The following is a 24,652-nucleotide window of genomic DNA, read 5'->3' as shown; positions in this document are numbered from 1 at the left end:
AAGTGAATATACATTGTATATTGTATAAAACAATGATTTAAGTTGATTCAACTTCTATTCTGGACAAAGAAAGATAACTCCAATTGAAATCCAATTGGAATTTCTTGCTATTGCACAATATTGTGCAATTAGATATTTCTTGCTATTGTGCAATACTGTGCAATTGAAAATATTTGCTATTACACAATACTGTGCAATTGAAGATTTCTTGCTATTGCACAATACTGTGCAATTGAAGATTTCTTGCTATTGCTGAATACTGTGCAATTGATAATTTCTTGCTATTGCACAATACTTAATATAATAATTTTGGATCCTGATTTGGACCAACTTAAAAACTGGGCCCATAATCAAAAATCTAAGTACATGTTTAGATTCAGCATATCAAAGAGGCCCAAGAATTCAATTTTTGTTAAAATCAAACTTAGTTTAATTTTGGACCCTTTGGACTTTAATGTAGACCAATTTTAAAACGGGACCAAAAATTAAGAATCTACATACACAGTTAGATTTGGCATATCAAAGAACCCCAATTATTCAATTTTTGATGAAATCAAACAAAGTTTAATTTTGGACCCTATGGGCCCTTTATTCCTAAACTGTTGGGACCAAAACTCCCAAAATCAATACCAACCTTCCTTTTATGGTCATAAACCTTGTGTTTAAATTTCATAGATTTCTATTTACTTATACTAAAGTTATGGTGCGAAAACCAAGAAAAATGCTTATTTGGGTCCCTTTTTGGCCCCTAATTCCTAAACTGTTGGGACCTAAACTCCCAAAATCAATACCAACCTTCCTTTTGTGGTCATAAACATTGTGTTTAAATTTCATTGATTTCTATTTACTTAAACTAAAATTATTGTGCGAAAACCAAGAATAATGCTTATTTGGGCCCTTTTTTGGCCCCTAATTCCTAAACTGTTGGAACCAAAACTCCCAAAATCAATCCCAACCTTTCTTTTGTGGTCATAAACCTTGTGTCAAAATTTCATAGATTTCTATGAACTTAAACTAAAGTTATAGTGCGAAAACCAAGAAAATGCTTATTTGGGCCCTTTTTGGCCCCTAATTCCTAAAATGTTGGGAAAAAAACTCCCAAAATCAATCCCAACCTTCCTTTTGTGGTCATAAACCTTGTGTTAAAATTTCATAGATTTCTATTCACTTTTACTAAAGTTAGAGTGCGAAAACTAAAAGTATTCGGACGACGACGACGACGACGCAGACGACGACGCCAACGTGATAGCAATATACGACGAAAATTTTTTCAAATTTTGCGGTCGTATAAAAAATGTTGTTTCATTTATATGTTTCAGAGATTAGTGTGATATCCATTTGATGAACTAGTAAACATTTTTTTAAATTTTTTTTTAACATTCATAAATTCTTTATTGCACTCATTGCTGTTTTAACAAATAACTTAATGTACAGCATTCCATCAAGTATCCCTGTTACATACAATTATAACTGATATCCAGGGAGAATATACAGTAAAACTTATCTTATTTTATACATTTATCTATTTAATACATTTCCATTTTCTATAATTACTTTATAAATAAACATAATATCAAATAAAATCTTATCGAAGTACTTAAAGTTTTTACAGACGCTGTGTCGTGTAATTTACGGAGAAAATCCGTTATCGGTTCTTTTAATAGAATTTTGAAACATATGAAAATATGAATTAGATACAGCGTGGTTACTGTTTCTGTTAAAACATTATTGTTTAGGGACCAGCTGAAGCCTGATTCCAAGTGCAGCTGTATTGAAGATCCATTGGTTGCCTCACACATGAGTTTTATCATTAATTTTCTATTTTATTTTTACCAACATTTAAACGCTATATATGTTTTGTACATTTTTCATTTCAAATAAAAGGAACCTGGGGTAATTTGTTTTTGATAACATCATGAACATTATTAGGTATCTCTCTCTCATAATGAAACAGCCTTGGATAATATAAATAGGTATTTTCTCCTCTTAAATAACATCAACACCATTAACTTTAGCCTAGAGTTATCTCCCTTAGATAAATACATGGTCACACTAATTATCAATTGTTGTTTTTGCTTAAGAAAGTTGACAGCATATTTCCAAAATTGCAAGCTTTTTAAAAGACTCTAAGAAATTGATAGGAAATAAAGAACAGAACTTAAAAGGCAGAAAAAATGAAAGGTCTGTGTCCTTTTTTGAAAAATCAGTCATTTGAATTTCAGCAGGAAATGATTCTCTCTAGATTCCTTAGACATATTTATCTTATTGACAAAAAACTATCGAAATCAAAGAGCAGATTGCTCTGAGAGATACGATTGCCATTGTTTTCATTGACACATGTATACATTTAGCTGGATAATATTATTTTCAAAACTAATTCAACTGATCTGTAAAATGTAATTTACGTAATCTGATTAGTATCAAAAAAGTCAATCCTGGTTAAAAGTGTATAATCAATGTACTTAGGCCTATTGTGCTTTATTTTTGTACTATCAATTCCAAGTTTACTTTCCACAGCAGTCACTGTGAGACTCAGAGTGAGAGAAGTATTTCACTTCGTATCTTATCACCTATTTTCCTACGTTATCTCTTCAAATATTTAATTTCCTTTGGGTCAGTGATCATGACTCCTTTTCGTACACATTCCTCGGTTTAAATTGCGATCGTTTTTAATATAATACGTCGTTGATTGACAGAACGAGTTAATTTTTCTCAACGTGTTGTACATGTTTTGATTCAGAATTCATGGAAGTGCCTTCCAGAAGGGAGGCAACTCGAAACGATAATATGGAAGACTCCATTTCGCCTGAAGGGATGTTGAAAGTAACAGACTACATTTCTTTTAATTTAAATGATGCATATGATTTAAAATTATGCAACAACAATGACCCTCAATAGCAGACATTCATAGAAAGGATCCCATGAGTTATAAATTAATCAATTGAGTGGGGAATCCAGAGCAACCATTTAACCTAGTACTCCTTGAAGTCAAGAAAACTATACACATGCGCACAATTACCTAAACAAACCCTGTAGTAAGAACGTATATTAAACCTAAATGGTTCTCTATTTCTTATGGAAGTACAATATCAAATATCAGTTTAATAACGGTGACATATAAGTAAAACTCCACTTCAGTTCTTATATGACAGAAATAGATTTATCGGAATTCAGAGAACTCTCGCATTTTTATCACAACTGGGGAATTCCCTCTTAAACGTGTTTCTAAATTTATAAAAACACTAAATATAAATTCTACTTGATTCTGATTTTCCGAGTTGTTAAAAACATGCATATAAGTCAAGGGAAATATCAAACATGAAGATTATGAAAAGAACATTATAGGAAAGTTGTTTAAGTTCAATCCCTTTGTTTGTTTTTACCTTTTAAACCAAGACAATCATAAGAATCTGAGATAGTCCTTAATGTTTAGAATAAAACGGTTGACATGAGGGAATTGTCCTGAGCCACTGGTATAAGTCTACAGATTGCTTGAAAGCAATCGTATCCCAAAAACCAAGAATTTCAAAAAATATGGATTTCTAAACAAATAAAAGAAAATTCTGAAAATAAAAGTAAGGGTTAGTGGCAAAATTTTTGACAGCAACACATGGATAAAACCTGATCTAGAGGATCCCTAAATATCTGACAAAAAGTCAAAAACAAAATCAGCGAACATCCTTAACTTGCATAGATATTTATTTTATGCACACACATATATATATTCCTATGATATAAATGTAACAAGGTTAATTGTGCTATAGTTGTTTGAACTTTTATACTTTTTTATATTTTAGGCTGTTGTGTTGTCTGTTTTCTATTGGGACATATGATTTTTGATTCCCCCCCTTGTTATCTGTCTTTCCCTCTAATGAAACAGCTAACACCAATATTTTGGGTTATAGATTAAAAGGTAATTTGTCCTCTCATTTGATTCGATTATGTGTGTTTTAACGCCACTTTTATGCACAACTTTTGGGCTATTTCGTGGTTGGCAGTTTTTAATGTTGGAGGAAGCCGGAGTGCCCTGAGAATACCAACGACCTAGTCAATTAAGATAAAGAGTCCAGTGCTCCTGCACAAGTGTGGTTCAAACTCACAACCTCAGTGCTGACTGGCTGGTGATTACAGTAGTACACTACTTAAGACTACTCGGTCACCTAAGCCCCTTTTTTCCTATGAAAAGTTCTTTGGAAAATTAAGCTTACCCTCACCAATAATTGGAGCGTGGGGTAATCTCCCTTTGAAAAAGTTCTAAGAAAACTTACCCTCCTAATGAAACACCAACTCCAATAATTGGTGCCTGGGGTAATCTCCCTTTGATGATATTGACAACATGTGCTAAATCTTCTGTGTTGGCTGCACAATATGTTCTTGGAGTCTGAAAATAAATACACACAGAGTAAACTCAATCAAACATCAATGTATATAAAAATTGAAAAAAAAAATATTTCTTTTCTCCTTACCATGTTTACTCTCAAAACAGAAAGAATATTCTATAGGTTTAAGGTTTGTAAAAATGTTAAATATCCATTTCATTATTGTTTTATAACATATTACACATAAAGTAAAATCACAAAAATACTGAACTCAGGGGAAAATCAAATCGGAAAGTCCCTAATCACATGACAAAATCAAATGACAAAAACACATCAAAAACGAATGGACAAGAACTGTCATATTCCTGACTTGGTACAGGCATTTTTAAATGTAGAAAATGGTGGATTGAACATGGTTTTATAGCGCTAAAATTGACCTAAAATAGTTTGAATTGGTATATTAGAACTGATTTTTATTGACCATTCTTTTCAGTACCAGCTAATATTCTACTGATCAAAATAAAATAAGGGGAAGAATTGAATAATCAGTACCCCTCCCCATGTAAATGTATAATGTTATGCAATAAGTACAGCCCCCCTCACCATGTAAATGTATAATGGTATGCAATAAGTAAACAAATTCACAAGCTAAGCATAGTTATCAATTGATAAACTTTGTAAAAATTCTAGATTAAGGTGACATAATTAGCATGACCAATTTCTGTTTATTTAAACAATTGATAATTTTTCAAAATAAGCTTTTAAACAAATTTTTACAGATATTGCACTGTTGTAAACAAATACATATTATGATAATCTGCTTCGTACACCTTTCAAAAAATTCTCAAGAATAAAATTGATTGTTTGTATACTGAATTGGTCATGACTTACATAAACTTTTGCCATAAGTATTTTTTTGTAAAACAAAGGTTTGTAAATTATTTGATCTTTTTCATTTAAATAATTTTTGAAGGCGAAAATATGACTTTATTTGAGTGTTGACCTAATGAAGACTTTTATTGTTAAGTTTATAATAATTTGTAAGAATATTGCTGTTAAATTAATTTTATATTACTGTAAATTCAGAAATTATTGTGATTTTGTCATTTTAGACTAAAATACAATTTTATTTTTAGTGATATTGAGATAAATCCTAAAAATCATTATTATTGACATTTTAACCCTGTCACATTTTTTATTCAATAATTTCTGAATTTACTGTATGTATTTAAACCAGGAATGTTAAATATGTATAAAATTCACTTGATCTGTAGTTCATATATACTACAATATACTACAGATCAAGAGAAGTTTGTAGTTAAGGATGTACTTAGGTGAGGTTTTGGAATTTGTGTCAAATGTTCAGAACCCTTCAAGTTTTTCCATACAATACAATGTAAAATATTTTGCCCCATAACACCCATTTATTTTTACATATAAGACTTAATAGCTCACGAAAGGTCATTCACCAAAATTTTAGAAGATTCATGATTTTCTTTCTTTTGTTTTGAGACCCAATAATATCAATACAAATATAAGGTAAAAGTCCGAGTCAGCCTTTTCCCGCCATATTTTAAATCTCAAATATCTCGCAAAGGAGCTCCATGACCTATCAATATCTTTAACTTAATTTTATCCTTAATTGATGCTCTACCAGCTTATAGAATCAATTTTATCTTCTTAATTTATTAATTTTCACTTAACCTCACCTAAGTACATCCTTAAGTTTGAATCCTGTATATTGACCAAGATAATCATAATCAACATATAAGTAGAAACATTCAAACCACAAAAATTCAAACTTGACCTGCTATATAAAGGGTTAAATTTTTAGGTGTCAATTTTCCATTCAAAACAGATGTTACTGAGCATCGACTGGATTGAGTGACAAATATCATTTTCTGCTATATAAAGGGTTTACAAGATTTTAAATCTATCATTTGATTCAGACAAGGCATTGTGATACATATCATTTTCTAAAATGAAGATTCCATTATTTTCAATTTTTGGATGTATTTTATTACTATTTTATGGAAATGTTGGTGGCAATAAACTACCCGCTCCATTACTGGACAATCAAAATGCTCCATTAGTGGCCATGGTTGACATGTCAAGTGCAGACGAACACGTCAAACAGTATGTCAACGATGCTATCAAAACTAAAATGTCACAGTTAGTGACAACAAAACTAGGAGAGGTTCTGGAATCACTTAAACTTGAAGAGAAACTTGAACGTTACATTGACCAAGTAAAACAGAATTTAACGTTAGATGTCACAGACGATATAAAGAGAATAGTGGATGAGAGTATCACAGCTAAAGGTAAGTACTGGGGATTCATTTATTTTGGTAGGTATCAATTTTCATAGATTGCTGAAAACTTTCGTGGATATTTATTTGATTTTGTGGTTTTGCCAATCTCTGTATACAAAGTCTATTAAAAATATGTTATTTGTTGAACATTTGAATATGTGGTTCACCTGTACCCATGAAACCCACGAAAATTTGGTATCCAACGAATAATAATGAATCCACAGTACATGAAAATGAAAGAGAGGCAAAAAGATACTATTTAAAATGTTGGTTATTTTCGTTTATATACTCTAAAATAACATTGTGGAATGTTACATCTATACATAATATTTGACCAGGTTGAAAATCAGAGTATTATCTATTTTGATTTAAATAAAAAGAGATGTGTGGTGTATGTCAATGAGACAGTATGGAAAATTTAAAAATTATTGCGAAAAATGCAACAGCGTTTTAATCGCAATAATTTAAACTCGCATTTTGAAATTTCTTATATGAATTAAACAGGATTTTTCTCAATATCTCAAAACTCAAAATCCCATCAACATTCAGTCTGGCCCCAGTAATATTTATTTTATCATATTTTTATCTTTCATTTACTATCAATATACTTTTTTTTTACAGCACCCAAAACCATACCAGCTTTTACTGCAATTCTAACGAAAACATTCAAACCCGGGCCACATGACGTTATAAAGTTTGATTCTGTGAAAACTAACATAGGAGGCAGCTACTCAGCGAACACTGGGGTATTTACCGTGCCACAGTCCGGACTCTACATGATATCAGCCACAATTCGATCCTGGGGAGGACAGAACATACACTGCCAATTAGCCGTAAATGATCAATCCTACGCCCCAATATTTGGTACAAACTGGTCTGAAGGTGCTATCAGTATTGCCATCCAGTTGACTAAAGGGGACAGAGTTTGTGTCAGGAATGATGCAAGTAATAGGTCAGAAACAGTCACTGGAGACACCTGGTCTATGTTCTCAGGATTTTTAATTCAGTAAAAGGACACATTTTGTAAAACTTTTTAAATGGCTTACAATAATAAGATTGATGATGTCAATTTACCATGTATACATGTATAATATATATAAGGTTATAAAAAGATCAGCTAAAACTGTGCCGTGTTTGTTGTCTGTGCTTAATGGCCTTGTACTGTAAATACATTTATAAATTGGCAGTGACATGTTTAGATAGGGAAGTTTGTAACTAAAAACCTCAACAGACAAAATAAAAATTCACAAGCAGACCAATCATTTTGGAGCCCTTTAAAGCTTGCTTTTTGGTGTGAGGCTCCGTGTTGAAGGCTGTACTTTGACCTATACTCGCAACTTTTTATACATTATGACTTGAAAATAGAGTTATCTCCTTGCCTGAATTTATTCAGGATTACATCAATGAGACTGGAACATCTTCTAAAAGGTACAATACATTTCATCATCTATATAACAATATTCACTAACCTTTAGTTTTGCTCCTCCATTTCCTCTCTGATTAAACACAACAGATCTACAAATAGAAATTAGTGATTAAACACAACAGATCTATAAATAGAAATTAGTCATTAAACACAACACATCTATAAATAGAAATAAGGGATTAAACACAACAGATCTATAAATAGAAATTAGTGATTAAACACAACAGATCTATAAATATAAATTAGTGATTAAACACAACAGATCTATAAGTAGAAATAAGTGATTAAACACAACAGATCTATAAATAGAAATAAGTGATTAAACACAACAAATCTATAAATAGAAATTAGTGGAATCACAGTTTGTAAATCCACAACCAGTAATAAACTCACTTTAGATACCAGGATTGAAATTTGTAATTTTCTACAAAAGACTCATCAGTGGCTCTCTAATCAGAAATAATAAAAAGCAAAATAAAGTATGAAACTGAAGAGGCTGTATTGAGGACCAAAAATTCCAAAATGTTTTGATACATGGAGCTAAAGTAATCTATTCCTGAGGTAGAAAAGCCTGAGTATTTCAAAAACTCTAAGAAATCTGGGCTTAAAAACATGAAATTATGAGGTCTGAATTTAAAGAAATTTAAATACCTACATCCCGAAATTAGAAACTAGATGTGTCAAAGCAACACAAATGGCCCTGTCTCAAAAAGTTCAAAAATCTGCAATTTTAATGACCCATGTGGACACAAACATATCAAAATCAGCTCAAAATCTTGAGCCGTATAGAAGAAAAATTAGTATAATTATGATTGTAAAGTTGTAATTAAAAAGTTGTAAACCCTTAATTTTGGCAAAAATAAGGGGAGCGGGAAGAAACTCACACAAACTTGATCTGTAACTCATCATGGTAAACTCACATAAATCAGACCAATATCTCAAGGCGTTTAGAAAAAAACTCTGTATAATGGTTTGTTGCGGAATGACAGAATGACGGAATTATTGAATTTCGGACAACATTTGGACAAGGGTAAAACTATATGGCCCTGACAACTTTGTTGCGGGCCATGAAAAGAATTCACGGATTCGGAAAGGATCAATCCCGAAATCCTGAGCTTAAAACACCCAATCCAGAAGTCCGCATAGAGGTCCATCCCCCCTCAAAAGAGTCTGATGAAATTACAAAAGATAAAAAAAAAAATTGGTTTGTGCAGGCATATGAGACTAAGTACCAAACATTGTTGTTGAACAATTAATGATCTGTTTCCATTTTCCATCTCAATTTGGTGCTAATCTATATCTCTAGAATTCTGTAGAAACTTAATTTTCTTTAGGTTAATATGTGATGGTATTGTTTCTGCATTTGATTACATGGACATAATTTTTAAGTGGTTTTCGATTTGTGAAAGTAATGATTTTAAAGTTGAATATTCTATGTTTAATATGTTACAAAAGCATCCCCCTGACACATACACATACTTTAAAATAAATGGGGAAAGTGTTCATGTGACATAGATGATGCCTTCACTTGCATTCAACATTATGAAGGAACGATAAAATCATTTAATGACACTACCTTAATTCAAACTTGATCTGTGTATTGTAGTTATAAAAATTGTGTATCAGATTCATAATGTTTAGCTGAGACAAACTTAAGTCAGAGAAAAGAAATGAAAAAAAAAATCAGCAATTTTTCCATTTATAAAGGGGCATAACTCTAGAACGGTAAAAGCGAACTAGGGAAATTCAGCCTTGCTCTGTGTTTTGTTTAAGCATTGTGAAGAGTTTCATAACATTTGGTTGAGGTTAACTAAAGTGAGTGAACGGAAACAAAATATTCAGCATTTATTTCATATGCAAAGGGGCATAACTCCAGAGTAGTACAAGTGACACCACCAAAATCCAAACTTGATCTGAGTTTTGTGGTGATAAGCATTGTGTATTAGCTTCATAACAATTGGTTTAAGGCAAACTAAAATTAGAAAACGGACACCAATTTTGGGACATACAGAAGTACAGACAGAAAAGGGTCAAACTTAATGCCCCCACCACTACAGAGGGGGCATAAAAATGTATTAATTACCTGTATCCATGCTGTGCTGCTTCAGATACAAGATGGAGGATGTAACTACAACTACTGTCACCTGCAATATTCAATATTTTATTTATAAAGTGGTTAACAGAAAGTAGCAGATATATATCTTGTAAAATACAACATTTCTCCATGCTGACTTTCAATTAAATGTGAATGCTGTGGATTCGTTTTCTTATTATGGGTCAAGGTCAACTTTAATAGCACATATTTTCATAAATTGTTTTGTTATAAATTAGGCTGTTAGTGTTCTCATTAGAATTGATTTAAGAGTTTTGCTTATTGTTGAAGGATGTACAGTACCCTATCAATGTGAACTTCTATACCATTTGATCTCTGGTGGAGAGTTGTCACATTAGCAATTATACCATTTATTTTCATTTTTATAAAAATTGCCAGAATTGTCTAAGGAATATAACAAGGAAGGTGAATTGTAACCTGGATTATCTTCTGGTGTTCTATAAATTATGACAAGTCTCATAAGTATCAATTTTACACACAGCTTATAAGATAAGATTTCCAATGTTATCAAAACTATTCAGGTAAACTGTTTGATAATTATATAAGCCAGTCAAAGTCGCTAAAAACTTCCATCATCATCGATTCAATTCAAATTATCTCCCTTATACCATTCACTTAATAAAAAAGAATTCTCATAAGGGAGCTACCATTTGATTTTTATGGGGGGGGGGGGGGGGGGGGGGGGGGGGGGCTAGGATGAAAAATTTTGTCCTGCATTTTTTTTTAGCTGTAATCTCTGTCCTGCCTTTTTATTTTTCACTCTGTTTGGTCCTCCCTTTTTTTTTTTAGTTTATCCTGACTTTTGTTTACCTAAACTGTCAAATTTCATCCTAGCCATATAAAAATTAAATGGTAGCTCCCTAAATATATTCATGATATTGGGTTGATGTTGTCATTAAAAACAAATGTTTTAAATTTTAATACATTATTTAACACAAAATCAAAAAATAAGTGGTATGATAACAAAATTTATTATATACTTAGTAGTAAATACAGATAAATTGTATGTGTAATACAATCATTGGCAAGCGTGCTGTATCAGCCATCCGTGATGATATCGATATCAGCACGGTTGCAAAAGCTTTATCACACCTTTGATCTGTATGACGTCACGTCATCGATTGCAGTCACTGTTGCAAAGGCTTTATCAAAACCCTAATCTGTATGACGTCATGTCAAACCTATAATCTGTATGACGTCATTTCAATCCTCATTATCTGTATGACGTCATGTCACATAAAAAACATCTACTTGAGATATGTATATAATAAAGTGTATATGATATGGATTTTTCAATATCACACACCGTATCAACCCTCAACCAATATAATACCTCGAGCAGAGCTCTTGTGATTATATTGGTGTCTCGGGTTGATACGGATGCGATATTGAAAAAGCCATATGATATTCTCTATTTACAATAAATTATTTACACAGTGCAGTGAGGCAAAGCCTAATTATATTAACACAGTTTGAATTTCATTGACCAAATAAATTACTTATTAGGACAATTGCACATTGTGTAACTATTAACAATACACAGGTAAAATAGCTATATACTTGGTACTATTTTTCCGTAAAACGTCCGTAATTTGAATGTTTTAATGACACCTTTCAGTAGCTATTTTACTGGTACATGTACCTATGTACAATAATGAGCAGATATAATTATCCTTACCAGTTAGACCAGGAAGCAGTAATATAGTTGGTCTGGTTTCTTTGTCAGGGAACATAGGATTTTCATTCTCGTACCAGTCTAAAATAATCTGCCCTCCATCTGATAAAGTTATTATTTCTCTGGAAGAATAAAAACACAGGATTTTATTATAATTATTTTTGCAAAGAATTCCACACACGCTGGTGTAAGGGGATATCTAAAACATGCAGTGAGGTGAAATTTTGTTTGTTTGTTTGTTTTTTTTTGCGTCCTGTTGAATGCCTCATTGAATGTGTTTTAAAAAAATAAAAATGTTTTGCTTGACTATGGTATGAAGAAAAGCGCTGTTAATTTACTTTATGTGGGTTTTTTTGCTGAGCATATACCAATTTTGTTTTTATTATTTTTTGTTTTTATTATTTTTTTGCATCCTGTTGAATGGCTTATGCCTCACTGAATGTGTTTTAAAAAAAATAAAAATGTTTTGCTTGACTATGGTATGAAGAATAGCAATACAAGCGCTGTTAATTTACTTTATGTGGTTTTTTTGCTATGCATATACGAGGGGGAGGACAGGGGTAAGGGAGACAGGAAGAAAGGGGAAAGAGAAAGGAGAAAGGGTGTGGGAGAAAGGAGAAAGGGGGTAGGAGAAAGGAGAAAGGGGGTAGGAGAAAGGAGAGGAAGGCTAGGAGAAAGGGGGTAGGAGAAAGGAGAGGAAGGCTGGGAGAAAGGAGAAAAAATAAGATACCTCTCCTTTTAAAAAAATTTCTAATATTTCTAGAAAAAATATCTCAAAAGGAGATGTTTTATTCTAATGGGAGAAAGGAGAACGGGGGTAGGAGAAGGGAGAAAAGGGGTGGGAGAAGGGAGAATGGTACCCCCCTGTCCTCCCCCTCATATACCAATTTTGTGTCATGGATGGATACCCTATATTTTTTGTTATGAAATGATGGTTAATAATAAGATAAGATCTATCTGGTTTTTCTAAAGGTTCTGGGTTACTAATTGAGGTCTAATTTGAAACACCATCAGTTACAGATTCTTTGTTTCCATTCTCAGTATTCTCTTGACTTTACATGTTGTAATTACATAATATAATGTAAACTAGGATAGCCTGTTTGTAGAAAGGCTTTTAAGATTATCACATTGTAAGAAGGGTTTCAATATAACTTCACATATTTTATAATTTCGACATATGTTGTAGCTAAAGGCTGACTGTGTTTAAAAATGCCAAGGTTAAATTTCCCTACTAATTTTCAGGAAAAATGATTGCACAATTCTCCAACTACAGAAGCAACAATGTTATTATATTAGTTCAGATGCACTCAGACAAAACATAAATAATAGATTACTCTCCAGCAATTAGCTGGTATGTATCCAACTCTATGTAATACAGTCATGTCTCTAGCAATTAGCTTGTATGTATCCCACATACCCTATGGAATATAGACATGTCATTTGTAAGTGGTGTTATATGGTCATGTCATTTGCAAGTGGTATTATATGGTCATGTTATTGGAAAAGTTCTTTAAATATAGCACCTATACAATTATCTATTATATCACTCATGTCATTGGAATCGTTGTCAGTGTTTAGAACTAGAAACTTCACATTTTACTAAGAGTCGACTATACTTTCTGCTCAATAACAATCTTTTGTCAAGTCGTGATGATAGTATGAGTAAAATAAACATTATGGGATAGATGTACATAATTTAGACAATTGTTTGATGTAATACCACAAGGGAACAAAAAATCTTCAGATTAAGGATATAAATAATCAACATAACATTCAAAATCAAGGAACATGATATAAGGTGGAGGACCATATAATCTTTAAGGAAATGAGAAATGTTAATGTTTATAAAGCTGCATACTAAATACTACATGTATTTACTTCTCATAAAAATACAAAGATGTGGTATGACTGCCACTGAAACAACTCTCCACAAGACCAAACGACATAGAGGCTAACCTCTGTAGTCACTGTACTGCCTTCAACAATGGACAAAACCATACCCTACTAACACAAATTTTAACTTGTAAGCAAGGTAAAAGTTTCAAAGACATTGAACCACCAGGAGGGGGTGCGGGCATTGGGCCTGTAATACAGTATTGACTTCTCTGCAGCCTCAAGCATCTGAAACTGAAACCTTATTTAAGTCAAGCATTTTGACTCCGTCAAGGCCAGACAAAAATAGAATTAACATCTACAAAATTTGAAGCCAAAAATTCAACTTTCACCAATGCAGAGCTTATAGAACAAGTGATCCTAATATGCATAGTCCAGAAACAATAAACCGCTGGTATGGATTGGTTTTCAATTAAGCATTAGGTTCTGAAGGGAATCTGTTATTGTTATTCCAGCTTAATTATCATACTTTTGTTAAATATCACATAACATATATACATAACAGTTGATTTGGACCAAATTTAAATTATTGAGTGTGGGAGGGTTCATTAAGTCACATTCATAGGTTCCAAGAATTGATCTGGCTGTTACGAGATATAGTCTAATAGAAATTACAAGGTTATTATACAACATTTTTTGTACAGGTTTAAAGTTTACTACCATAAATATAATTACTATAATAAAATTCAACTATCATGACTGTGGATTACTGTAAATTAAGAAATTATTCAGTGATTTTTTACAAAATGGACAAAAATATGATATGAATGAATGCAATTTCAGGAATATATGGGTACTGATATAGGGGACAGCTGAATGACGCCTCAGGGTGCGGGAGTTTCTCACTGCATTGCAGACCTATTGGTGACCTTCTGCTGTTGACTGTTCTATGGTTGGGTTGTTGTCTCTTTGACTCATTCCCCATTTCCATTTTCAATTTTATTGATATATGTATTAATAGATATATCAAAATATGAGTTAATATTATTGCTATATGTATACTCAATTAGTTGTATTATTTGCATTAATAAAAACCTCAAAATATTTTCTGAATGTTCAGTTTTTAGCATGTTTAGCCCTGGCAATATTTTCCTGGTTTATTGCTATTAAAGGATTATGATGCTTTGATCAGTATCTACTATTACTCAACCACAAATATTCATGATTACATGTCAAAGTTATCATCAATTTTCAGTTAATTTCCAAATATAATATTTATGAAGTTATTCTTTTACACCCCCACATTATCAATACAATCCAGATAATTGGTTATATATAGTGTATACACAATAGAATAAAACAATACATAATATAAAACAACTGTATTGATATTTTTATACATACAATAAAATTAGAGTACAACTTGTTACATTATTAATTACAGTTATTGTTCAGTACTTTAAGGTTGCAGATCCATCATCAATTTCCTCTGGTATCAACATGCATTAGTAATGTCAACCTTGGCAATTTTTATTGACTGAGTTCTTGAACTGTCCCATCCCTAGATTTTCCATCCAGTTTAACTTTTCCATGAAAAAATGATGGAAATGATGGAAATTTCGTTTTTTTCCATGTATTTCCATGGAATTCCTTGAACCGTTCTTACTACTGTGGATTCATTGTTATTCGTTGGACACCAATTTTCGTGGTTTTGATGGGTACAGGTTGTATGCAGATTTGGCAAAACCACAAAATTACATATACACGAAAAGCCAAATTTTCTGCAATCCACGAAAATTGGTACCCACGAAAATAAATGAATCCACAGTATATTAATTTTTGTTTGGATTAAAAGTTAGAAGATTGAACAACAACAAATAAATATGTGTGGCCTTAAGATCATGATGTACATGTATACTATATTATTAATATCTATTAACCAAGTAGCTAATTTGTAGCCAATTAATTTTATTCATCGCTATTTTACCTATGACGACGTTGTCAATTTCATGTCAATTTCTTTAGCAATGCCACGTGCATGCTTAGTTTCTAGCGATAATTATCCATCTCAAGCGAGTAGAATGATATGAAAATTATCACAAAAAAAGATCAAAGAAAAAATGCACAAAATAGCGATAATAAAGTTTATCAGATATCTTGAAGTTAGAATAAATAGTAAATCAGCTTGCCATAAACACATCCAAATTAATCTGTCAGGTGACTTAAAAACAACATTCTGTGTAAAATAATACTTACGCATCATAAGTGATCCTGATAGAGGTCGGAATAAATGACCTGAGAATTGTTTGAGCTCGTGATTCAAAACACCAAATTGTTGGTTTGAATTTGCTACTCAACACAGGACAGTGTTCTAACAGAAAACTTTTAAATTTTTGGTCCTTACAAGCAATCTGTGGTTTCTGTAAGTATAAAAAAAAAACAATATTTGTAACCATGGTAACATTTCACAAAGATTTTGTATGTTAACTTTAAATTCATTTACTGTGGATTCACTTTTTTTCTTGGGTACAAATTTTCATGGATTGAAAAAACTTACATGTTCGTGGATATATAGTTTGGTGGTCTGAATGAGTTTGAAAAGGTTTTTTTACTCTGGTGGTCCATGAAGAAAATCGGCTGGTCCTCACTATTAATTCTATCAAAAATACTAAAATTCTGTTAGTTCTATACAAAATTTAAGTGGTCAAATCCTAAGGACCAACACTTTTCGCGAACTCTGGGTCTTGCCGAAGTATGCATATGGAAAATTTGGTATTCGTCGAAAATTTTATTTTGTGGTTCGCCTGTTCACACGAAATCCATGAAAACTGGTATCCAACGAATAATAATGAATCCACAGTATCAGGTTTATAGTTTTAAAAGCTATAGATAATTATAACCCTTTCCTCCATGGATTTTTTTATTTTTTACATACTTGATTCGCATAGGATTTTTTCAGTGAAAAATAATCATCAGGTTTAAAGTATTAATGCATTGCGAAAACAAATTTTTCATCAATGAAATTCCAGTCAGATGTTCTCATGAATATACTTTTTATATTAGATACATTTTTTTTTAAAGGCTGATGAAGTTTAATCCTAGCTAATATGTTTCAAAAAGAGGGATGTGTAGTTTCAACTGAGGCACTACACAGGCGTCGAAAGGCGTTATTATGGAGTAAAGGGGTGGCGTCAAAAGGCGTCATTATGGAGGAAAGGGATAAATGTGTGATATCACCTGATCACAACAAATCCTTCTGTATTAATGATTTAGTAAGTGAAGGAATTTGATTATTTTTTATATTTTCCTTATATAGCAAATATTTTTTATAAATATATGTTCCCGACCATATGAGTCAGTGAGTATTTGGACCATAGGCGTATGGTCATGACCTTATGGGTATATACTTATATGGTCTGACCATACGCTTATAGTCCGACTGTATGTGTATGGGGTAATTAACAGGTTTACTTCTAGTTACACGTCATTAAAAAGACACTACAAAAGCTCATTTTATTAAAGATCTGTTAAAAATTAAAAATAGCAAGATTATACGTATATGGTCATGGCCATATGCGTATGGTCCAACTACTCATATGGTCCAGAACAGTTACACGTCATTACAAAGACACGACCAAAGGTAATTTTATTATAGATCTATAAAAATTAAAAATAACAAGATTAACAAAATAATGTAAGCAGTTTCACATAGTAAATTTCATCACTATAGTAAAATCTACAGTACTAGTAAACAAATTTTTTTCATTACCGATATGCTTTTACGAGTGAATGGCAAAATGAAGATCTTGGAAGATAACTTCCAAAATTATCTTAATGAACTGTTACACAAAAAGTCAACTGTTTTACAATAAACTGACGTGAAAGTCGACAGGACAAAGAATCTTAAAATTTGCCTTCTTCATTTGTACTTCTGAAACTTTATATAATAAGCATGAGCAGTGCAATATTCAGAATTTTTATACTTATACGTGTTTTTGTTTTTAAAAAATGAATGATGTCACCGGCAAGGACCCTAGTTTAATTTTCAAAGTTGTCTGGTGATATGGTGTACTTCAGTCTTGTTACGATATTGGAGATCAAGAGCTTTTTAAAAACACTGTAGACACATCGGAATGACCCAGGACCCAATAAAAGCTATGGTACCTTGTGGAAGTAAATGTCACCCTACATATGCCCTAGGCCTTCGCATACATGCAAGAATACAAAATTTTATTGATGAAAACTAACTTTTGCATCAATATTTAATGTTATTTTAATTGTAAATAATACAATTGCATGTAGCAATCATTGTTCTTTTAATAAGTTTTCTAATGCATATTATTTAAAAGAACACCTATATGGTCCAATACTCATATGGTCCGTGTCCGTTAATAACCAAACGAGAATATACTCATATGGTCCGACCATACGCGTATAGTCAGAAAATATGAGTATGCACATATGTGTATGGTACAAATACTCATATGGTCCAGAACATATATCTAACCCGACTAATCCAGTCTTTATATTGCGACTCACTATTGATTGCTCGAGAGCACACTGACCGATAGAGGGTGCTGAATTATTCGAGTTAATATATATCTTGAATTAATCATGTTGCTTTATCCAGTCAACGGTCTAACTTAAATAAGTTATTAGAGAAAAATAACATGCATGTGTTATTACAGACACTTTCATGAGTTGTTTACTCTTTTTTCCTTAATCTGTAGTAACATATGTTTGTTATCAGTTAAATATATCATAAATATTTTATCTTTTGTGGGCAAATGGGAATACTTGAAACTTTGCGCAGTAGCTTAATATCTTACCTAGATAACTAGTTTTCTAATTCCATTAATACAATTTTGATCAACCATAGTAAATCAATGAGACAAGGCCTTTAAGGGAAAATTAAGCTGTAATAACAAGGCTTAGTAACTTATTATATGAGACACTTGGGAATTACTTTTTGCACAGTGCCTCACTACAAGTTCTGATCATCATTACTTACAAGGAATTGAAATACATTGTGATATATGTCTGAGCAAAGGCTTTAAAGAGATGTAGAGAAGCTGTGATAACACCCTTTGGTTATATATTTTCTGTAATAACATAGGTGTACTATGCATGATTGGTAAACTATGAACTGCCATATCTTTGCAAAGTTTAGTATACATAAAGAAAATTATAATGTCAATAGAACTTGTGAAAAATTTAACAAAATAAAGTTTGTATATTGTCCCTTTGAAACATGTACAGTCCGTGTAACGTAAAAGTTAACAATACGAACGATGCCCGAACCATGAACGGACGATGCCCGAACGATGTACGTACGCTTCCCGAACGGTGTACGAATGCAAACGAAACGCTGACCGAACGTTGTACGGACGCTGAACGAATGATGTACGAACGAAACCATGTACCATAAACCATACTATAAACGATAACATAAGCGCCCTTTAATCGTATATCCTATGGTTTGGCGTAAATCGTTTCATTTAGCGTATACCGTATCGTTTAGTGTACATCGTTTCGTTTAGCGTATATCGTATCGTTTAGCGTACATCGTTTCTTGGCGTGCATAGTTTCGTTTAGCGTATATGTTTTTTTTTTAATATCAAACATGAAATGTGTTCTGTTAAATCTTTTTATATAGGTGATAATATTCGGATCAATCAACATTTTTTTGAAAATAGCCTAAGTTATCACCCTTTTTTTTCAAATGAACAACAATTCAAGTTATTTTAGATGGAAGTCGGATTACGGGTCTTATGGTTGACTTTTTGTTTAAAAAGATTATTAAATATTTTTTTTGTATTCTCGTTTATAGCATGTATTTTAAAATCGACTGAATAGCAGTTTTATCTATATGTCGTAACTAAACCATTTAGTTTTGTATTATAGATGTTTTTATTAATTTCAAAATCAGACGAAAAAAACCAAAATATTCGAGAAATTTCAAACAAAAACAAATACTTATTATGTGCCTCATCAACTCCAAACATAAATCCCTACCAATGTACAAACGATTGTGTATTATTTTACCAGTCCTATAAATGCACTTTACTTTAAAAAAACAATCATCAACAATTGTCCGGCAAAAAACTAGACCATTTCCCTATATTCCTGATTTTTCTTATACCATTTTCCTTAATTTTCTTTTACGATTTTCCACTGTTCTTTATTTTGCCCGTTATACTCTTAGACTATTCTAATTTTGTATTTTTTTTTTTGCTTTATTTTCCTGTATTTATACCTCCTTAATTCGGAGCAACCCACCCTATATATACATATGATACACACGGTCTATATATCATCGCTTGTGCCGAAATACACATAACACAGGATATCCTTGTTCATATTTATTTTAAGTATTGAATGCTTTTTTGTAACTTCATTGGGGTGTAAAAGCGTAGACCGAAGTACATTTTGTAAGAAGCGCTTCATTCTAAAAATGTGCGCACGGTCAACGCTTTTACAACCCTATGAAGTTACAAAAAGAAGCATTGAATACTTATAAATACATTTTTTAGCTAGGATTATGAAAACACGATTTTTATCAAGTTTTTATTTAATTTTCCTGTCCACTCTATTGTGGGACCTCGTGTCATCTTGAATGATACATTTTATTGTGTTATGAAATTGATAAAGGAATAACGCAAAATTGCAGTGTAGCCAATCAGAATAACGTATTATAATTCAAATTCAAATCTAGAGTTATTTTTTAATTCTGTATTTTACTCATAATGTACTTAAGCACTTTTTACAGTAAAAAACAGTTTTAATACCGACAGCAGGAATCACAAGCGACGCTTGTTCCATAGATCTTTTCAAAGAATTTTTATATACCCCTGGCAGTTTTCGGTTTATATCAGACTCTCACATTGAGGAGAACAAATACCATGCATGGATGTGTTGGCTTTTTTTTTTAATACATTTAGATATGAAACATGTACTTCATATAAAGCCTCATGTATAGAACATTCTTTATAATTCATTGTGTCAAGGAAATATTTGGATTAGAGAAATGTTTGGCGGAGGAGAGAGAGAGACATAGAGAGCCTGACTTATATCGCGGTATTTGGTCTAATGTTATTCATGTCAAAATGTGATTGGAGGAAACGTTTCCCATTCGTTTTATATATATTCCATAATGATTGAATCCAATCCAAACTAATATTTTTTTTTATCCCGCATCTTTTTATATTAAATCACTTTAACTTATAATTATAATAATAGAAATAACTTTCTGAAATAAAACCCTAACATACGTGTATATCAGACGTTTAACAAAACGATATACCATACGATTGATGAAACGCTAAACGATATCACATACCATACGATAAACGAAACGCTAAACGCTAAACCATACCATAAACCATACGACAAATAAAACGATTAACGATACCATGAACCATACGTTATACAAAACCATCAACGATAACATTTACCATACGATGAACGAACGATGAACGAACGCTGACCGAACGTTGTACGGACGCTATACGAATGATATACGAACGATGACCGAACTCTATACGAACGATTACCGAACGCTGTACGTACGCTAACCGAACGAAATAAGTGTTAACTTTTACGTTACAGGGACTGTAACATACATATGTTATTACAGTATTTTGACATTTCAGCCCACAATAACGACATGTTTGTTATTTTTCTCTAATAACTTATTTAAGTTGGACCTTTGACTGTCATCTGCCCCTTTTCGTCAGAAATTCTACCTATTATAACTATGTCATAAACATTAAATGACTAGTACCAAGGTATCATGAAAAACCTACCGAAAACTGATTCAAAATGTTAAAACTTTAAATATCCCAAATAAATCTAGATGCTCTCATCAACTCTTTTTCAACAGAAATTCTACCTATTATAACTACGTCATGAATATTAACTGATTAGTACCATTGAAAAAAATTGAGAATGGAAATGGGGAATGTGTCAAAGAGATAACAACCCGACCATAGAACAGACAACAGCAGAAAACTGAATTAAAATGATAAAACATCCTGAAACTGATTTAAAATGTCACAACTGATAAAACATTACCTGATAACTTTATTGTATACTGCTGACAATAAAGTGGGTCTCATTGGGGTCTAAGAGTGACGCGGGATTGTTTTTTTTTGTAAGCGGGACATGTGAAAGTCAAATTATTTTGCCATGAAAACAGGAAATAGAATTGCTTAGAATAGAATATTTTAGAATAATTTTTTTTAGAATATTTTTATTTCCCAAATTACAGGGCCTATAAAGGGCATAAAATCAGATACAATTGATTTACATAATTGGTAACAACAACAATAGAGGCATATACATATATATTTGGAATATAAGCATTGGTCAGCAGGGATGATTCCACTATATAGTTTAGGGCCGCTTAACGGCCCTTAAATCGGCCAGCAGCCCCAAAAAAATGTTTGTCAATATAAATTCCCAATTCAGGAAAATAAATCAAAAATCGGTATTTCCGGAAAAGTTTCCGTCACCGATTACGGCAACTATAATTTTTCATAGTTTGTCGTCAAAACATAGTAAAATCCGGATAAAAATGCTGACTATGATCGCATTTTATTAACAACGATTTAATTATGTCAACATGAGGTAAACAATTTTAGCAGCCGGATTCAATTGAACTTAAAATGTTATGAGAGTATGTGGTATCGTAAAAGTAGATCGCTCAGCAGGTTGATAAAAAATATGCTTTTTGTCAAAATGGGTGTCAAAACAGACCTCGGCAAAGAGCAAATTTTATATAACATTGATGAATGAATTTGAATGGTAAAAGCAGATCGCCCAGCAGAGCCGGTTATGTTGATTAAAACTTGTTTTGTAAAAGAAATTATTTTATATTTTGCTCTTTTTTCCGCTAAAGACAAAAGTTTGAGCGTTTTTGAAAATAATGTTGATGATAGACCATTCATGAAATGAGACCCCCCCCCCAGAAATACGATGTCATCATTATGGAACTGTTTCAAAAGATATGAAAATGATCCAAATAATTTTAAAGTTCGCTGGTTCAATTGCTTTAAATAACTTATCAATTAAGCATATATATATATATATACTTTTGTAATTGCTTTTCTTAATTCAACAATTGGCATCAATTAAGCATATATATATATATACTTTTGTAATTGCTTTTCTTAATTCAACAATTGGCCAGTTCTATTTGAAATATATTTAAATTTTTTTCACTGGTTAATATGGCAAGCCGTTTTGCTATTTAATCTAACTTCAAGATATCTCATAAACTTTATACGATATCTTATATAATAGTTCATTAGATATTTGATATAGTTTGAAAGATATCTTATAAAGTTTATAAGATATCTTATATAGTTCACGAGATATCTGAAATAATTTATGAGATGTCTTATACATGGTTTATAAGATATCTCATATAATTTTCTTAATATGATATCCAATTAACTATATATTAAGATATCTCTTATACAAAACATATTTATAAGATATTTCATATACTTTAAGATATCTTAAATAAATCTTATATATTATATGAGATATCATATATCTTATGAGATAATTTGAAACTGGAATAAATAGCTAAAGGGCCTGTCATAGGTTTATGTTAGCTGGTACTTGTGGTATATATGTTTTTTGTAATAGGCCTCCTTTACCAAAGTTAAGATGATAGTGCATCATATGCAATGATATTCATGTATTACAACTTCCCTGGTCTGAATCCAATAATTTCTTCAATCAGTGTACAGAAGAAATTAACTTAATATTCATTTTCTGTTTTTACAGGAAAATGATATATTATTTCATCTTATATTGTATGCATAAAAAATTCCCAATTGGGATAAAAATTCCCAATTTGATATTCAAGGGACCCATTTGTAAACACCTGGAATCATCCCTGGTCAGAATCAAGCTAAAAACCACATATATATATTGTGAATAAAAGAATAATAAAATTACATTATACATGTATATGTATTTATTCTCAAATTATTTACTTGACTTGGTGTCAGTGTTCATACCTGATCTCTTCTTAAATTCAAAACAGTCACATATATAACAGCCCAGTTTTTCCATAAGAGTAACATTTTCTTGGGTCAAGAGCAATACAAATTTAGATTTATTTAAATTTGTAAAATTACAACAATTGTTAGAAATGTCTTGAAAAAAATCGTCCCTTTAAATTTGAATATCATAAAGAGGGCATTCTAATAAGAAATGAAGCTCATCTTCAACTTTGCTTATGTATATAATGTAAGCGAGATTCAGGAATCTGACAAAACAGTAAGCGATATCGGGGATTAGAACCCCCAATGAGATCCCCAATAAAACCTAAAAATAAAAAAATTCAGACATGACTGTCAGTGTCAATGACTGTCTTCAGTAAGTTTATTAATAATTTAGTAATTGCTATTTTCTAAAGTTTGACAGCTTACCTTGACTACAAAAAGATAGTAATAACAGATGTATAATATAATAAAAGTTAAAGCTATCAATATTGAGGCATTTTCCCGGCAAAATTCTGAAAGAGCACCAAAGTCCATCTTTGCTGCATCAAAACATCACATGTGAGAGAAATGTCAAATTATCGGGTTACACTAATGACTGGACCGAATGACAGGACCGAATGACAGGACCAAATGAAAAATGCTAATAACTTTTTCATTTCTCAAAGGATTGATCTCAAATTTGAAATATAATAAGATTTCATCATTTGATAAATAGATTTAAGAAAAAAATTAAAAAGTTTTGTAAGAAACTTTAGAAAATGTGACATGACCAACTTTGATAATGACAGGACCAACATCGAGAATGACAGGACCAAATAAAAATGCTAATAACTTTTTTGTTTTTCAAAGGAATTATTTCAGATTTGAAATATAAAATGGTATGTCATATTTTGAAACAAAAATGTTGTAAAAAATATAGATTTATTTTCAAAAACTTTCGAAAAAGTGACATGAC

The 24,652-nt window shown here is 31.6% G+C and overlaps 2 protein-coding genes across 3 annotated transcripts in view; one reads left to right on the top strand and one right to left on the bottom strand.

The window, feature by feature from the left end:
* The window catches only part of LOC139497244 (phospholipase ABHD3-like), a 39,264-nt gene extending 14,987 nt beyond the window's left edge, over positions 1-24,277 (bottom strand). For both annotated transcript variants that reach the window (XR_011657730.1, XM_071285383.1), the window contains exons 1-6: positions 24,124-24,277; positions 15,935-16,098; positions 11,849-11,967; positions 10,141-10,201; positions 8,101-8,146; positions 4,269-4,381 (exon numbers count right to left, since the gene is read on the bottom strand). Coding sequence is in view for 1 of the 2 variants with exons in the window: in XM_071285383.1 (XP_071141484.1) it covers positions 4,269-4,381; positions 8,101-8,146; positions 10,141-10,201; positions 11,849-11,967; positions 15,935-16,098; positions 24,124-24,231 (611 nt within the window). In the remaining variant the exon portion in view is untranslated. The remainder of the gene's footprint in view (positions 1-4,268; positions 4,382-8,100; positions 8,147-10,140; positions 10,202-11,848; positions 11,968-15,934; positions 16,099-24,123) is intronic.
* LOC139497246 (complement C1q-like protein 3) lies at positions 6,126-7,756 on the top strand. Its single transcript, XM_071285389.1, has 2 exons — positions 6,126-6,640; positions 7,253-7,756. The coding sequence occupies exons 1-2, from the start codon at positions 6,301-6,303 to the stop codon at positions 7,639-7,641; spliced, it is 729 nt and encodes a 242-aa protein (XP_071141490.1). The 5' UTR covers positions 6,126-6,300; the 3' UTR covers positions 7,642-7,756.
* Positions 24,278-24,652: the final 375 nt, after the last annotated feature.

Source organism: Mytilus edulis, chromosome 12 (assembly GCF_963676685.1).
Source record: "Mytilus edulis chromosome 12, xbMytEdul2.2, whole genome shotgun sequence".
NCBI classification, from domain to species: Eukaryota; Metazoa; Mollusca; class Bivalvia; order Mytilida; family Mytilidae; genus Mytilus; species Mytilus edulis.
Note: the sequence above shows the minus strand (reverse complement) of the source record. Positions and strands in the feature narration are given on the sequence as shown.